Source organism: Ranitomeya imitator, chromosome 5 (genome assembly GCF_032444005.1).
Source record: "Ranitomeya imitator isolate aRanImi1 chromosome 5, aRanImi1.pri, whole genome shotgun sequence".
Lineage (NCBI taxonomy): Eukaryota > Metazoa > Chordata > Amphibia > Anura > Dendrobatidae > Ranitomeya > Ranitomeya imitator.
The window spans coordinates 442,027,928-442,047,041 of record NC_091286.1 but is presented as its reverse complement, the minus strand read 5'-3'; the positions used below and the strand labels follow the sequence as shown (position 1 = coordinate 442,047,041).

Genomic DNA, 19,114 nt, shown 5'->3' with positions numbered 1-19,114 from the left:
TTTGTGAAAAAAAAACGGAAATTTGGCAAAAATTATGAAAATTTTGCAATTTTCCAACTTTGAATTTTTATGCAATTAAATCACAGAGATATGTCACACAAAATACTTAATAAGTAACATTTCTCACATGTCTACTTTACATCAGCACAATTTTGAAACAAAAATTTTTTTTTGTTAGGGAGTTATAAGAGTTAAAATTTGACCAGCAATTTCTCATTTTTACAACACCATTTTTTTTTTTTTAGGGACCACATCTCATTTGAAGTCATTTTGAGGGGTCTATATGATAGAAAATACCCAAGTTTGATAACATTCTAAAATCTGCACCCATCATGGTGCTCAAAACCATATTCAAGAAGTTTATTAACCCTTCTGGTGCTTCACAGGAATTTTTGGAATGTTTAAATAAAAATGAACATTTAACTTTTTTTCACAAACAATTTAATTCAGCTCCAATTTGTTTTATTTTACCAAGGGTAACAGGAGAAAATGGACCCCAAAAGTTGTTGTACAATTTGTCCCGAGTACACCGATACCCCATATGTGGGGGTAAACCACTGTTTGGGCGCATGACAGAGCTCGGAAGCGAAGGAGCGCGATTTGACTTTTCAATGCAAAATTGACTGGAATCGAGATGGGACGCCATGTTGCGTTTGGAGAGCTCCTGATGTGCCTAAACATTGAAACCCCCCACAAGTCACACCATTTTGGTAAGTAGACCCCCTAAGGAACTTATCTAGAGGTGTGGTGAGCACTTTGACCCACCAAGTGCTTCACAGAAGTTTATAATGCAGAACCGGAAAAATAAAAAATCATATTTTTTCACAAAAATTATATTTTCGCCCCCAATTTATAATTTTCCCAAGGGTAAGAGAAGAAATTGGACCCAAAAGTTGTTGTACAATTTGTCCTGAGTACGCTGATACCCCATATGTTGGGATAAACCCCTGTTTGGGCACACGGGAGAGCTCGGAAAGGAAGGAGCACTGTTTTACTTTTTCAATGCAGAATTGGCTGGAATTGAGATCGGACGCCATGTCATGTTTGGAGAGCCCCTGATGTGTCTAAACAGTGGAAACCCCCCAATTATAACTGAAACCCTAATCCAAACACACCCCTAACCCTAATCCCAATGGTAACCCTAACCACACCTCTAACCCAGACACACCCCTAACCCTAATCCCAACCCTATTCCCAACTGTAAATGTAATCTAAACCCTAACCCTAACTTTAGCCCCAACCCTAAACCTAACCCTAATGGGAAAATGGAAATAAATACATTTTTTTAATTTTTCCCTAACTAAGGGGGTGATGAAGGGGGGTTTGATTTACTTTTATAGCGAGTTTTTAAGCGGATTTTTATGATTGCAGCCGTCACACACTGAAAGACGCTTTTTATTGCGAAAAATATTTTTTGCGTTACCACATTTTGAGAGCTATAATTTTTCCATATTTGAGTCCACAGAGTCATTTGAGGTCTTGTTATTTCCGGGACGAGTTGACGTTTTTATTGGTAACATTGTTGGGCACGTGACTTTTTTTTGATCGCTTTTTATTCCGATTTTTGTGAGGAAGAATGACCAAAAACCAGCTATTCATGAATTTCTTTTGGGGGAGGCGTTTATACCGTTCCGCGTTTGGTAAAATTGATAAAGCAGTTTTATTGTTCGGGTCAGTACGATTACAGCGACACCTCATTTATATAATTTTTTTATGTTTTGGCGCTTTTATAGAATAAAAATTTTTTTTGTAGAAAAAATAATTATTTTTGTATCGCTTTATTCTCAGGACTATAACTTTTTATTTTTTTGCTGATGATGCTGTATGGTGGCTCGTTTTTTTGCGGGACAAGATGACGTTTTCAGCGGTACCATGATATTTATATCCGTCTTTTTGATCGCATGTTATTCCACTTTTTGTTTGGGGGTATGAGAATAAAGCGTTGTTTTTTGAATCTTTTTTTTTTACGGTGTTCAGTGAAGGGGTGAACTAGTAATATAAATTATAGGTGGGGTCGTTACGGATGCGGCGATACTAAATATGTGTACTTTTATTGTTTTTTTTTTTTATTTAGATAAAGAAATGTATTTATAGGAACAATATTATTTGGGGGGGGGGAAATTTTTGGGAATTTTTTTAAAATTTTTTTTACACATTGGAATATTTTTTTTTTTTTTACACTATAACATTGGCCCGGGGGGGGCATCATGTTATAGTGTAAGATCGCTGATCTGACACTTTGCTGTGCAGTGTGTCAGATGAGCGATCTGACATGCACAGCTGCAGGCTTCACAGTGCCTGCTCTGAGCAGGCGCTGTGAAGCCACCTCCCTCCCTGCAGGACCCGGATGCCGTGGCCATCTTGGATCTGGGCCTGCAAGGAGAAGGAGGAGGTAAGAGAACCTCGCAGCAACGCGATCACATTGCGTTGCTGCGGGGGTCTCAGGGAAGCCCGCAGGGAGCCCCCTCCCTGCGCAATGCTTCCCTGCAGCGCCGGCACACCGCGATCATGTTTGATCGTGGTGTGCCGGGGGTTATTGTGCCGAGGCGGTCCGTGACCGCTCCTGGCACATAGCGCCGGATATCAGCTGCGATAGGCAGCTGACACCCGGCCGTGATCGGCCGCGCTCCCCCCGTGAGCGCGGCCGATCGCTATGACATACTATCCCATCGAGGGTCAGATAGGCCCAGGTCACCTCGACGGGATAGTACGTCCAAGGTCAGAAAGGGGTTAAATAGCGGGAAAAACTTGAAAAATCTGCAAAATTAATGAACGTGCTGCGTTTTTTACTGCGATGCGTTTTTTGCAGCGAACAAAAATGCAGAATGCATTTAAAATGATGGGATGCTTATGCATGCATTTTTTAAGCGTTTTTTCCAGCGGAAAACGGCCGAAAAAACACAAACAAAACGCAAAAAATCCTGAACGTGTGCACATAGCCATAACAATAAATAATAATAATAATAATATTAATAATAACATAGCCTTAAAAAAGTTGAACTGGGGAGAAACTGGTTAGAAAATATAAAACCCCTCTAAGACATTTTCATTCATGCGTTTTCTTCTCTGATCCAATTATTTCTGTAAACTTTTGTATTAAAATGCAAATGCTAAAGAAGCTAAGAACTGTTCATGATTTACCAGGGAAATCAACATTACACAGAACAGGTCTGTGTAAATAGATTCCGCACACTCCAGTCTGATGGAAACACTTCTGTATGAATACAATAGAGTGAAGTGCAAAGCCTATTGGTTACATAGTGAAAATGATTTAATGATGGGTGTGTTCTTAGTAATGTTAAAAGAATAGGAGCTACTGAAGACATCCACTCTGAGCCCTGAGAGACGGCTGTGCACATACTGAAGCTCCTGGTGTCCTAGTTATACAGAAGACACAAGAGATGGATGCCAAGAAGACTGGTACACGTGCCCTGCTGAACCCGGGGGAGGAGAATGAAATGGTAAGGTGACATTCAATATGAAAAGAAGATCACAGTATCATAATATAACTCTTCAATTTACTAATATTACTTACTAGAGTCCTGGGTAAAGTTAAGTAAGATGAATATTGTCACAGTCATGTATTATAAACAGGGCAGCTGCACAGGGGCCCAAGAACTAAGGGGGGCCGACTTCTACCTCCAAAGCAGCTTCTGTCATAGACACATTATTGCACTGAAAAGGGCCAACATACTGTTCTTGCACAAAGGCGCTCTTCTGCCTGTGTTTGTTCCCAGATAAAGATATGTGATGTCTATAGTGATAACCCTTTGCAGCAATTAATCCAGAAATAAGTGAAAAAAATGAATTTTACAGGTAAGGTCAACAAAGAGATTTGGCCCAATATATCTATAAAAGGGTCAGGGGTCGTGTTCTATATATTAGTTTTTTATAGAGGTGTCAGTGATCTGTTGAAGACATTTATCTAGTAGAGAATAGTTATATTCTGCTGTAATATGTATTATTTATTTTATTTGCTTATATAGCACCATCATCTTTGCTTAACAGACATCATTATCCCTGTCCAATTCCAGTATGTCTTTGGAGTGTGGTAGGAAACCAATGCAAACACGGGGAGAATATATAAACTTTTTGCAGATGTTGTCCTTGATGGAATTTGAACCCAGGACCCCAGAAGTCAAAAGCAGCAGTGCTAACTAATGTACAATACTCGATGGCATAGGTATGATTTACAGCTCTAGCAAAAATTAAGAGACCACCACATCAAAACCCTGACATATGCAGCCCAATCTCCAGACCTGAACCCCATTGAAAACCTCTGGAATGTAATCAGGAGGATGATAGATAGTCACAAGCCATCAAACAAAGAAGAACTGCTTACATTTTTGCACCAGAATCAGTGTGAAACACTGGTAGAAAGCATGCCAAGACACATGAAAAATCATGGTTATTCCACAAAATATTGATTTCTGAACTCTTCCCGAGTTAAAACATTAGTATTGTTGTTTCTAAATTATTATGAACTTGTTTTCTTTGCACTATTTGAGATCTGAAAGCTCTGTTTTGTTTTTTTATTTTGACCATTTTTCTTTGTCAAAAAACAACAACAAAATGTATTGCTTGGAAATTTGGAGACATGTTGTCAGAAGTTTATAGAATAAAAGGACAATTTACATTTTACTCAAAAATATAACTATAAAGAAAATAATCAAACTGAACATTTTGCAGTGGTCTCCTAATTTTTGCCAGAGCTGTATGTGTAAACCTATATGGTAAATGTATGATGTATTATGTGCAGTAATGGATGCTATTAATGATGAGCGAATATACTCGGTACTCAAGATTTCTCGAGCAAGATCGGGTGTCCTCCGAGTATTTTTTAGTGCTCAGAGTTTTAGTTTTAAGCGCCGCAGCTGAATGACTTACATCTGACAACCAGCATAAGTACTTGTGGGGGTTGCCTGGTTGCTAGGCAATCCCCACATGCTGGCTATCAGATGTAAATCATTCAGCTGCGGCACTAAAAACTAAGACTCTGAGCACTAAAAAATACTCAGTGAACACCAGAGCATGCTTGGGAGATCTCAAGTAACAAGTATATTCGCTCATCAATAGATGCTATATGTATTTTGTACAGTATTGTATAGTATATGTATGATTTACTATTCAGTACTAAATGGTATATGTATTATGTACAGTGCAGTTTGGTATATGTATTATGTACAGGACTGTATGGTACAGTATATGTATTATGTATAGCACTGTATGGTATTTGACCACTGGGTTATTTTACCTAAAGAGTTATCACTAGGGTTGAGCGAAACGGATCGTTCATTTTCAAAAGTCGCCGACTTTTGGCAAAGTCGGGTTTCATGAAACCCGACCCGATCCCTGTGTGGGGTCGGCCATGCGGTACGCGACTTTTGCGCCAAAGTCGCGTTTTGTATGACGCGCTTGGCGCCATTTTTTTCAGCCAATGAAGGAGCGTGGGCAGAGTGATGACATAGGTCTTAGGGGCGTGGACGCCTATCGCCATGTTGTCGCTTGTGCGCTGTAGCGATTTGCACTGTGTAACACCAGCTTTTCAGTTCAGAGAGAGAGAGAGAAAAGAAGAAGAAGAAGAAGAAGAAGAAGAAAAAAAAAATTCCCATTGACTTTGCATTGGGTTTCGTGTTTCGGTCGATCCTCGACTTTTCGCCATAATCGGCCGATTTCACTCGACTCGACTTTTGAGATAGTCGGGTTTCGCGAAACCCGGCTCGACCCTAAAAAAGTCAAGGTCGCTCAACCCTAGTTATCACTATATAAAAATCATGTTACCCAAAGAATTACCTTATTTTTCAGACTATAACACGGACCGGACAGCAAGATGCTCCCCAAATTTTTAGAAGGAAAATGGGGGGGGGGGGAAATTAATGTGCCAAATGGGGGTCCATCTTACAGCTTACGCTGGGAGGGATCGGCAGCGCTGGTGGATCGGGATCACTGGGGTGTTAAGTGGTCTTGTGATGATATGACCCAGACTGGTGCAGCAGGGTTGGCGGTGTTCGTTAGTGTGGGAGCTCCACCGACTTTTTTTGAAAGCCTGGAGCCCCGCACATCCATTGCTTCGATGATGTGGCCTCCAGGAAATCCCATCCCAGGTTGGTATGGCAGGTTCATTGGTGCTCGGTGGTGCAGATGCTCCGCCGACATTTTGTGAAAGCCCGGAGCCACCGCACTTCCATTGCCTCGATGCAGTGTCCTGTGGAAAAATGGCCGTCAGAGGCGGCGTGTGCGCAGATTCAGATCACACAAAATATCGGCAGAGCCTCAGTACCACCGAGCACTGCCGAATACTGCCGCACCAGCCTGGGAAGGGAGTCTGATCATCGCCCCGCAGCATCATACCACTGCAGAGTCGCCCAATATCCACTGCCGCCACACTACTTGTAAGTACATTCTGACTATAAAACGCACCCCCAATTTTCCCCCCAAAATTTTTGGGGTAAAAAGTGCATCTTCTAGTCCGAAAAATACGGTAAGCCGGCCATCAGCATGAGATAACTGACAGATTTATTCTTCAACTCCCCAAAAAACAGGAAATTCTGCGTGGATGAATGTGGATGTTGTTTCAAAAAGACTGAAGTAAAGGTACCGTTACACTGAACGACTTACCAACGATCATGACCAGCGATATGACCTGGCCGTGATCGTTGGTAAGTCGTTGTGTTGTCGCTGGGGAGCTGTCACACAGACAGCTCTCCCAGCGACCAACGATCAGTGGAAAGACTTCGGCATCGTTGAAACTGCCTTCAACGATGCCGAAGTCCCTGGGTAACCAGGGTAAATATCGGGTTACTAAGCGCAGGGCCGCGCTTAGTAACCCGATATTTACCCTGGTTACCATTGTAAAAGTTTAAAAAAAAAACAGTACATACTCACATTCCGATGTCTGTCACGTCCCCCGGTGTCCACTGTGTGAGCTGGCCGTAAAGCAGAGCACAGCGGTGATGTCATGACCAGTGAACACATTGCTGGAGCGGCGTCACACTTGCCGATCCAGCGATGACAGCGGGTGATCAGCGACCAAAAAAAGGTCCTGATCACTCCCAGCGACCAACGATCTCCCAGCAAGGGCCTGATCGTTGCACCAGAATCAGTGTGAAACACTGGTAGAAAGCATGCCAAGACACATGAAAAGTCATAGTTATTCCACAAAATATTGATTTCTGAACTCTTCCCGAGTTAAAACATTAGTATTGTTGTTTCTAAATTATTATGAACTTGTTTTCTTTGCACTATTTGAGATCTGAAAGCTCTGTTTTGTTTTTTTATTTTGACCATTTTTCTTTGTCAAAAAACAACAACAAAATGTATTGCTTGGAAATTTGGAGACATGTTGTCAGAAGTTTATAGAATAAAAGGACAATTTACATTTTACTCAAAAATATACCTATAAAGAAAATAATCAAACTGAACATTTTGCAGTGGTCTCCTAATTTTTGCCAGAGCTGTATGTGTAGACCTATATGGTAAATGTATGATGTATTATGTGCAGTAATGGATGCTATTAATGATGAGCGAATATAGTAACATAGTAACATAGTAACATAGTTAGTAAGGCCGAAAAAAGACATTTGTCCATCCAGTTCAGCCTATATTCCATCATAGTAAATCCCCAGATCTACGTCCTTCTACAGAACCTAATTGTATGATACAATATTGTTCTGCTCCAGGAAGACATCCAGGCCTCTCTTGAACCCCCCGACTGAGTTCACTTCTGTGGTCACAAGTGGTATTGCAGTCTCTGGGCTTCCTCCCTCAGGTGTTTTGGTGAGCTCGTTGGCTGCCTTGCTATTTAGCTCCACCTGAGTCTGTCTTCCTTGCTCCTTGTCAATGTTCCAGTGTTGGATCTGAGCTACTGCATCTTTCCTTGGGCCTGCTGCTCTGCTAGATAAGTGCTTCTAGTTTGTTTTCTGTTTTTTCTGTCCAGCTTGCTATTATCTTTTGCTGGAAGCTCTGAGAAGCAAAGGGGTGCACCGCCGTGCTGTTAGTTCGGCACGGTGGGTCTTTTTGCCCCTTTGCGTGGTTTTCATTTTAGGGTTTTTTGTAGACTGCATAGTTCTCTTTGCTATCCTCGCTCTGTCTAGAATATCGGGCCTCACTTTGCCTAATCTATTTCATTCCTACGTTTGTCTTTTCATCTTGCTAACAGTCATTATATGTGGGGGGCTGCCTATTCCTTTGGGGTATTTCTCTGAGGTAAGTCAGGCTTGTATTTCTATCTTCAGGCTAGTCAGCTCCTCAGGCAGTGCCGAGTTGCATAGGTAGTGATAGGCGCAAGCCACTGCTGCTTATAGTTGTGTGAGGATAGATCAGGTACTGCAGTCTACAGAGATTCCACGTCTCAGAGCTCGTCCTATTGTTTTTGGTTATTGCCAGATCTCTGTATGTGCGCTGATTACTGCACGCTGTGTTGCCTGATTGCCGGCCATAACAGTACAAGGAGCCACACCAATGATTCCCAATAGAGGGAAAAAAGAAATCCTGACATCATAGTTCAAATATTTATGTAATGCATGGGCAGGAACCGTAATTACCACTAAATATGGGGACAGCTACAAAAATCTTACATAGGAATTAGGCCGGCGTCACACTCAGCGTAAGACAATACGGTCCGTATATTACGGCCGTAATACGCTGAAAAGTCCCCAAAATAGTGGTCCGTAGCTCCTCCGTAGGCAGGGTGTGTCAGCGTATTTTGCGCATGGCATCCTCCGTATGTAATCCGTATGGCATCCGTAATGCGTGTTTTTCTCGCAGGCTTGCAAAACCGACATACGGCTATACAAGGGATCCATATGTAAAGAAAAAAAAAAAAACATATATACTGTCTATATATATATATATATATATATATATGTATATATATACATATATATATATATATCTCTATCAGTAGACACATATATGTATATATATTATTACTTCATACAGCGCTAGATTGAATTACCGGCTTTAAAGCTATTACCGGCTTTTGCTATCTCCTTCCTAAAACCCGACATGATATGAGACCTGGTTTACATACAGTAATCCATCTCATATCACCATTTTTTTTGCATATTCCACACTGCTAATGTTAGTAATGTGTATATGCAAAATTTGGCCGTTCTAGCTATTAAAATAAAGGGTTAAATGGCGGAAAAAATTGGAGTGGGCTCTCGCGCAATTTTCTCCACCAGAGTAGTAAGGCCAGTGACTGAGGGCAGATATTAATAGCCTGGAGAGGGTCCATGGTTATTGGCCCCCCCTGGCTAAAAACACCTGCCCCCAGCCACCCCAGAAAAGGCAGATCTGGAAGATGCGCCTATTCTGGCACTTGGCCACTCTCTTCCCATTCCCGTGTAGCGGTGGGATATGGGGTAATGAAGGGTTAATGCCACCTTGCTATTGTAAGGTGACATTAAGCCAAATTAATAATGGAGAGGCGTCAATTATGACACCTATCCATTGTTAATCCAATACTAGTAAAGGGTTAAAAAAAAACAAACACACATTATTAAAAATATTTTATTGAAATAAAAACAAAGGTTGTTGTAATAATTTATTCTACGCTCAATCCTTCTGAAGACCCTCGCTCTGTAACAAAGAAAAAATAATAAACCAACAATATACATACCTTCCGAAGATCTGTAAGGTCCCACGAAGCATTGGGCCGTGTGTAATGCGTGTTTTACGGACGTATTTTATGCGCTCATACGTCCGTAAAACTCGCTAGTGTGACGCCGGCCTTACAGGGAATTAACTCTGCTTGCTTTACCAGTTTTTGGTCATTCAGACTATGTTCTCACAATGAGTATTCGGCGAGTTTTTGATATTGCAGATTTTCTTCACCATTTCTGCACCTATAAGGTAAACTAGGTTACTTGCATTTTTTGAGAGCGTTTTTTTTACGTGTTTTATCACATTTTTGTGATTTTTGGCTCCTGTCGTTATGTCATGCTTTAAATACAGCTGCTTTATTTTTGATACTTTCTGGAATTTGACTTTGAAAAAAACTTTCTTGATACAATACTGTGTGGATTGCATATGTTTTTAGTGCATTACCACAGTGGAAACGCACTAAAAACACGTGTTCTTTACCTGCCAATTTTCGGCATCTAATCCAAGTCTATGGGGAAAATCCGCTCAGAAAACTCAGCGTACCTGTAACACCTCAGGTAACCGGTTGTTACAGTGATGTTGCCTTCCTTTCGGGGAGGGCGATATCATGCTTGGAGGCAGGGAGGATTCTCTTTACCAGGTAAGCACACACAGGCAACAGATCCTGAATCCAGGCTAGAAGGGGGAGCTCAGGACCCGGATTCAGGGGTGCTTCCCCAGCTTTAAGTAGCGTGGAGCATTGAGGAAAGGACCACAGGGGTGGAAAGGGGAACTGTAACCAGGCACCCTCAGAGCCGAAGCGCAGAAACCAGGTACCGGGAGCCTGAGGCTTTAGTGGAACTTTAAGACACTTAGCAGAACCGGAGGGCACTAGACTAAACGTGAACCGCCCACAACAAGCCTGAGGTACAGCAGTACTCTAGGAGCCCGGGTCATGGTATAGACCCTATAAAAAGGCTCAAACTGCCTACCATGCAGGCAACTGTCCCTGGACAGGAGAGAGAGGATTCCATGCCAGCAAGCTACAAGCAGGAGGGACCTCGCCATCTTAGCGCAAGTAGGAAAGGCTTATGGACATTACCTGGGAGGGAGATCACCTTTGCCTCCAAGCCGGCCGGACCACATCACCATCAGTGCCTGGTACCCTGGACTGTGGACTATTACCATCAGTAAACCAGTAAAGACTTTATAACTTGTGTACTCCACTTATTCGTCAGCATACAACATCCTTGCCACACATCTTGGGAGCCCTGGGGACCCCTCTTCACCTGTGGGAAGCGTCACCATCCAGCTGCCATACCATCACCCCAGAGGACCCCTTTAAGCGGTGTCGGTCCCTAATGACCGGGAACCACAGGTGGCATCATGACAGACTTTATCACAATACCCCTTAAAAGACCTTTCCCTTTACTTGAGTCCCAGGGCCACAGACCGGGTCGCAGCCACCATAACGTCCCCTTTGAGTCTGGACCCGGTACCGAGTACTCCATTGCCCTGGAAGGGCGATTCATAGCCACAATAGAAATTAACATGTTGCGGATTTGAAACACCACTGCAGGTCAGTTTACGCTGTGTAAAAAGAAAAAAATAAGTGGCCATAACATTTCTAAAAATCCCATCAGCTTGACTGGAACTGTAAGAAACTGCGTTTTTGAAACCATAAAAATATGCAGTGTCAAAAACTCAGCAAATACTGTGTGGGAACACAGCCTTAAGGTTGGTGTAATAAGACGAAAGGTCTACTATATTACTATTGGGTTTGGCTTCAAGATGATCGAGGACAATCTGGAAAACTAGAAGCACAGTCAATATCAGAGTTACGGACAGACAAGGTGAATGTAGATGTTAATTTTCAGTGAGGTCTAGGAGTCGCAGACACAAGCAAATCACACACCTTCTAGTCCTGAACAGACAACACCTTTTTGAAAAAGTCCTTGGGTGATGTTTGTCAGCTCTTGAGAACATGATGTGCTCTCTCATTTTAAGTAAAGAAATGTCAGAAGTAACAAGTGGCAACTGAAAAAAGGAACAAATCTATGTATCTGCCACATACTTAGTACAATGAATCAAAAGTGACATCATTTTAGCCACTAAATAAGTTAAAGCTAATCTAAGTCCAGATGTTAATAGAGGTAAATCTTAGTAAATCATAAAGGTATCTTAGTGATGATGATCCAAAATACAGACTGAGATTCCAACTCTTTCACAGAATAGACTAAACCTCTGCCAACAATCTGGGGCATGAACAAGAAAAGTGCCCATGAGTACTCCCTCATGTATTACACTACACACTATGAAAACATTTTGTTAGTGTAATTTTCTGAAAAATTTCCCTTAGTATATAAAGGGTGCCATGAGCAAAGTTACAATCCCAATGCATTTCCTCAATTTTGCTTGTGCATGCTCTAATCATCTCCCGCCTCGACTACTGCAACATCCTCCTCTGTGGCCTACCTTCAAGCACTCTCACACCTCTCCAGTCCATCCTTATATCTGTTGCTAGACTAAGTAGTCTCGCTTCACGCTACACTCCTGCTATCCCTCTTTGCAAATCCCTTCACTGGCTCCCAATTTCCCAGCGTATCCAGTTTAAACTACTAACACTGACATACAAAGTTATCCATAGCCTTTTTACTCCCTATATTTCTGAACTAATCTCCCAGTATCTTCCCTCCCTTAATCTTCGGTCCTCCCAAGAACTCATTTTCTCCTCCATACTTATTTGCTCCTTACCCAATTGCCTACAATATTTTTCCTCTATATCTCCCATCCTCTGGAATTCTGTGCTCCAACACGTCCGATTATCGACCACATTTGGATCCTTAAGACCGAACCTGAAAACCCATCTCTTTGAGAAAGCTTACAACCTGCAATGACTTCGCTGCCTCCTCAACACCACCGGCGCTACTGCATCCATCCCAACCAACTGTCTCTTTCCCTATCATATTGTGCAAATTGTCGCTTCAGAGAGGAAGAGGACTAGTGCCATCTATTGGAAATAGCAATCCTAACAGTCAATGTCGACCCTTTAACAAGCCTTGTCACATGACTTAGGATAAAAGCCAAATCAGAATCTCAATTTGCAGACACTGTGTTTCGGTGTACTGCCACTCGTCAGTGCAAAGTGGAGATCTGGTTTGGCTGATGGACAGGCGTCTGACTAAAGGCCATTTTCATCGGCTATATGCATCTCTGCGGACACATCCACAAAAATTTTATATGGAAATGTATATCCGCAGAGGAGCGTCTTCTCCTTACTTTACGGTATGTATTCTGTTATGATCAGGTGGCCTTGGAGCAGCATGAAAACTTTCTCTGGAGTAGGTGGTAACTGTTATGATAAGGTAATTCAGTACCACAATGGACATAGAGGTCAGAGCACATACAGTGACCTGACAATAACCCAAAAACATAGAACGAGCTCTGAGACGTGGGAACTTTTCTGACCGCAATCCCTAATCCTCTTCCAACCACAATAGAGGCAGCCGTGGATTGCGCCTAACGCTCCCTATGCAACTCGGCACAGACTGAGAAACTAGCTAGCCTGAAGAAAGAAAATAAGCCTACCTTGCCTCAGAGAAATACCCCAAAGGAAAAGGCAGCCCCCACATATAATGACTGTGAGTTAAGATGAAACGACAAACGTAGAGATGAAATAGATTTAGCAAAGTGAGGCCCGACTTTCTGAACAGAGCGAGGATAGGAAAGGTAACTTTGCGGTCAACACAAAACCCTACAAAAACCACGCAAAGGGGGCAAAAAGACCCTCCGTACCGAACTAACGGCACGGAGGTACACCCTCTGCGTCCCAGAGCTGCCATCAAGCAAGAAAAACAAATAGACAAGCTGGAAAGAAAAAAACAGCAAACAAAATAGCAAAGCAGAACTTAGCTATGCAGAGCAGCAGGCCACAGGAACGATCCAGGAGGAAACAGGTCCAATACAAGAACATTGACTGGAAGCCAGGATCAAAGCACTAGGTGGAGTTAAATAGAGCAGCACCTAACGACTTCACCACACCACCTGAGGAAGGAAACTCAGAAGCCGCAGTACCACTCTCCTCCACCAACGGAAGCTCACAGAGAGAATCAGCCGAAGTACCACTTGTGACCACAGGAGGGAGCTCTGCCACAGAATTCACAACAGTACCCCCCCCTTGAGGAGGGGTCACCGAACCCTCACCAGAGCCCCCAGGACAACCAGGATGAGCCATATGAAAGGCACGAACAAGATCGGGAGCATGGACATCAGAGGCAAAGACCCAGGAATTATCTTCCTGAGCATAACCCTTCCACTTAACCAGATACTGGAGTTTCCGTCTTGAAAGACGAGAATCCAAAATCTTCTCCACAATATACTCCAACTCCCCCTCCACCAAAACCGGGGCAGGAGGATCAACAGATGGAACCATAGGTGCCACGTATCTCCGCAACAATGACCTATGGAATGCGTTATGTATGGAAAAAGAATCTGGAAGGGTCAGACGAAAAGACACAGGATTAAGAACCTCAGAAATCCTATACGGACCAATGAAACGAGGTTTAAACTTAGGAGAGGAAACCTTCATAGGAATATGACGAAAAGACAACCAAACCAAATCCCCAACACGAAGTCGGGGACACACACAGCGTCTGCGATTAGCGAAACGTTGAGCCTTCTCCTGGGACAAGGTCAAATTGTCCACTACATGAGTCCAAATCTGCTGCAACCTGTCCACCACAGTATCCACACCAGGACAGTCCGAAGACTCAACCTGCCCTGAAGAGAAACGAGGATGGAACCCAGAGTTGCAGAAAAACGGCGAAACCAAGGTAGCCGAGCTGGCCCGATTTATTAAGGGCGAACTCAGCCAAAGGCAAAAAGGACACCCAGTCATCCTGATCAGCAGAAACAAAGCATCTCAGATATGTTTCCAAGGTCTGATTGGTTCGTTCGGTCTGGCCATTAGTCTGAGGATGGAAAGCCGAGAAAAAAGACAAGTCAATGCCCATCCTACCACAAAAGGCTCGCCAAAACCTCGAAACAAACTGGGAACCTCTGTCAGAAACGATATTCTCTGGAATGCCATGTAAACGAACCACATGCTGGAAGAACAATGGCACCAAATCAGAGGAGGAAGGTAATTTAGACAAGGGTACCAAATGGACCATCTTAGAGAAGCGATCACAGACCACCCAAATGACTGACATCTTTTGAGAGACGGGAAGATCTAAAATAAAATCCATAGAGATATGTGTCCAAGGCCTCTTCGGGACCGGCAAGGGCAAAAGCAACCCACTGGCACGAGAACAGCAGGGCTTAGCCCGAGCACAAATCCCACAGGACTGCACAAAAGAACGCACATCCCGCGACAGAGATGGCCACCAAAAGGATCTAGCCACCAACTCTCTGGTACCAAAGATTCCAGGATGACCGGCCAACACAGAACAATGAACCTCAGAGATAACTTTATTCGTCCACCTATCAGGGACAAACAGTCTCTCCGCTGGGCAACGATCAGGTTTATTAGCCTGAAATTTTTGCAGCACCCGCCGCAAATCAGGGGAGATGGCAGACACAACTACTCCCTCTTTGAGGATACCCGCCGGCTCAGATAAACCCTGAGAGTCAGGCACAAAACTCCTAGACAGAGCATCCGCCTTAACATTTTTAGAGCCCTGAAGGTACAAAATCACAAAGTCAAAACGGGCAAAAAACAGCGACCAACGAGCCTGTCTAGGATTCAACCGCTTTTCAGACTCGAGATAAGTCAAATTCTTATGATCAGTCAAAACCACCACGCGATGCTTAGCTCCTTCAAGACAATGACGCCACTCCTCGAATGCCCACTTCATGGCCAGCAACTCTCGATTGCCCACATGATAATTTCGCTCAGCAGGCGAAAACTTCCTGGAAATGAAGGCGCATGGTTTCATCACCGAGCAATCAGAACTTCTCTGCGACAAAACAGCCCCTGCTCCAATCTCAGAAGCATCAACCTCGACCTGGAATGAAAGCGACACATCTGGTTGACACAACACAGGGGCAGAAGAAAAACGACGCTTCAACTCTTGAAAAGCTTCCACAGCAGCAGAAGACCAATTGACCACATCAGCACCCTTCTTGGTCAAATCGGTCAATGGTTTAGCAATACTAGAAAAATTGCAGATGAAGCGACGATAAAAATTAGCAAAGCCCAGGAACTTTTGCAGACTTTTCAGAGATGTCGGCTGAGTCCAATCATGGATGGCTTGGACCTTAACAGGGTCCATCTCGATAGAAGAAGGGGAAAAGATGAACCCCAAAAATGAAACCTTCTGAACACCAAAGAGACACTTTGATCCCTTCACAAACAAAGAATTAGCACGCAGGACCTGAAACACCATTCTGATCTGCTTCACATGAGACTCCCAATCATCCGAGAAGATCAAAATGTCATCCAAGTACACAATCAGGAATTTATCCAGGTACTCTCGGAAGATGTCATGCATAAAGGACTGAAACACTGATGGAGCATTGGCAAGTCCGAATGGCATTACTAGATACTCAAAATGGCCCTCGGGCGTATTAAATGCAGTTTTCCATTCATCGCCTCGCTTAATACGCACTAGATTATACGCACCACGAAGATCTATCTTGGTGAACCAACTAGCCCCCTTAATCCGAGCAAACAAATCAGATAACAACGGCAAGGGGTACTGAAATTTAACCGTGATCTTATTTAGAAGGCGGTAATCTATACAAGGTCTCAGCGAACCATCCTTCTTGGCTACAAAAAAGAACCCTGCTCCTAATGGCGACGATGATGGGCGAATATGCCCCTTCTCCAAGGACTCCTTCACATAACTCCGCATAGCAGCGTGCTCAGGCACAGATAAATTAAACAGTCGACCTTTTGGGAATTTACTACCAGGAATCAAATCGATAGCACAATCACAATCCCTATGCGGAGGTAGGGTATCGGATTTAGGCTCATCAAATACATCCCGGTAATCAGACAAGAACTCTGGAACCTCAGAAGGGGTGGATGACGAAATAGTCAGAAATGGGACATCACCATGTACCCCCTGACAACCCCAGCTGGACACAGACATGGATTTCCAATCTAATACTGGATTATGGACTTGTAGCCATGGCAACCCCAACACGACCACATCATGCAGATTATGCAACACCAGAAAGCGAATAACCTCCTGATGTGCAGGAGCCATGCACATGGTCAGCTGGGTCCAGTACTGAGGCTTATTCTTGGCCAAAGGCGTAGCATCAATTCCTCTCAATGGAATAGGACACTGCAAGGGCTCCAAGAAAAACCCACAACGCCTAGCATACTCCAAGTCCATCAAATTCAGGGCAGCGCCTGAATCCACAAATGCCATGACAGAATACGAAGACAAAGAGCAGATCAAGGTAACGGACAAAAGAAATTTTGACTGTACCATACCAATGGTGGCAGACCTAGCGAACCGCTTAGTGCGCTTAGGACAATCAGAGATAGCATGAGTGGAATCACCACAGTAGAAACACAGCCTATTCAGACGTCTGTGTTCTTGCCGTTCAACTCTGGTCAAAGTCCTATCGCACTGCATAGGCTTAGGTTTATGCTCAGGTATTACCGCCAAATGGTGCACAGATTTACGCTCACGCAAGCGTCGACTGATCTGAATGGCCAACGACATAGACTCATTCAGACCAGCAGGCATAGGAAATCCCACCATGACATCTTTAAGGCTTCAGAGAGACCCTTTCTGAAAATAGCTGCGAGCGCACCTTCGTTCCATTGAGTGAGTACGGACCACTTTCTAAATTTCTGACAATATACCTCTATCTCATCCTGACCCTGACACAGAGCCAGCAAATTTTTCTCTGCCTGATCCACTGAATTAGGCTCATCGTACAGCAATCCGAGCACTGTTATGATAAGGTAATTCAGTACCACAATGGACATAGAGGTCAGAGCACATACAGTGACCTGACAATAACCCAAAAACATAGAACGAGCTCTGAGACGTGGGAACTTTGCTGACCGCAATCCCTAATCCTCTCCAACCACAATAGAGGCTGCCGTGGATTGCGCCTAACGCTCCCTATGCAACTCGGCACAGCCTGAGAAACTAGCTAGCCTGAAGAAAGAAAATAAGCCTACCTTGCCTCAGAGAAATACCCCAAAGGAAAAGGCAGCCCCCACATATAATGACTGTGAGTTAAGATGAAACGACAAACGTAGAGATGAAATAGATTTAGCAAAGTGAGGCCGACTTTCTGAACAGAGCAAGGATAGGAAAGGTAACTTTGCGGTCAACACAAAACCCTACAAAAACCACGCAAAGGGGGCAAAAAGACCCTCCGTACCGAACTAACGGCACGGAGGTACACCCTCTGCGTCCCAGAGCTGCCAGCAAGCAAGAAAAAACAAATAGACAAGCTGGACAGAAAAAAACAGCAAACAAAATAGCAAAGCAGAACTTAGCTATGCAGAGCAGCAGGCCACAGGAACGATCCAGGAGGAAACAGGTCCAATACTAGAACATTGACTGGAAGCCAGGATCAAAGCACTAGGTGGAGTTAAATAGAGCAGCACCTAACGACTTCACCACATCACCTGAGGAAGGAAACTCAGAAGCCGCAGTACCACTCTCCTCCACCAACGGAAGCTCACAGAGAGAATCAGCCGAAGTACCACTTGTGACCACAGGAGGGAGCTCTGCCACAGAATTCACAACAGGTAACTATACAGACCGCAAACCCTGATCTTAACACTGCAACTAGAAGTAGCCGTGGGGTGTGCCTAACAAAACCTAGACACCTCGACACAGCCAGAGAACGAAATATCCCTAAAGATGGAAATAGGAAAACTATCTTGCCTCAGAGTAGACCCCCAAAGGATAGGCAGCCCCCCACAAATAATGACTGTGAGTTAGAGAGGAAAAGACACACGCAGGCAGAAAACAGGCTTAGCAAAGGAGGCCACTTCTAGCTAAATAGAAAAGGACAGGACAGGATACTAAGCGGTCAGCATAAAAATACTACAAAAATATCCATAGCAGAAAATACAAAACTCCACCACCTAACTAAAGATGTGGAGAGTATAACTGCAACTCCAGAGAATCCAACCAGACTGAGAAAAGCAACTGACACAGTCAAAGCTGGAGCAAATAGAAACAAAAGATCAGCACTGAAAATAAGCAGCAAATTTTGCAGATACACACTACTGACATTTGTAGTGTGGAATCTGCAAAAAAAAAAAAAATGGAGAAAAGACATGGTTTACTGTATGTAAACCATGTCTCAAATCATGTCGGGTTTAGGAAGGAGAAAGAAAAAGCCGGTAATTGAATTACCGGCTTTCAAGCTGTATAGCGCTGGAATAAATATTAATATATATACATATATGTGTCTCGCTGACATATATATATATATACTAGCTATTGAACCCGTTCTACGCCCGGGTGGCGAGCATTTATATTGGTATATGGTCTCCATCCTGGTATGTGCTGCTCCATCCTGCGCCCCCATCCTGTCATGTGCT

General features: G+C 43.5%; 1 protein-coding gene across 1 annotated transcript in view; it reads left to right on the top strand.

Annotated features, from left to right (window-relative positions):
- The first annotated feature begins 3,344 nt into the window (after nucleotides 1-3,344).
- LOC138638125 (probable cation-transporting ATPase 13A4) overlaps nucleotides 3,345-19,114 on the top strand; it is a 234,021-nt gene continuing 218,251 nt past the window's right edge. Inside the window, exon 1 of the mRNA XM_069727154.1 lies at nucleotides 3,345-3,461. Coding sequence (XP_069583255.1) covers nucleotides 3,402-3,461 — 60 coding nt within the window. The 5' untranslated portion in view covers nucleotides 3,345-3,401. The remainder of the gene's footprint in view (nucleotides 3,462-19,114) is intronic.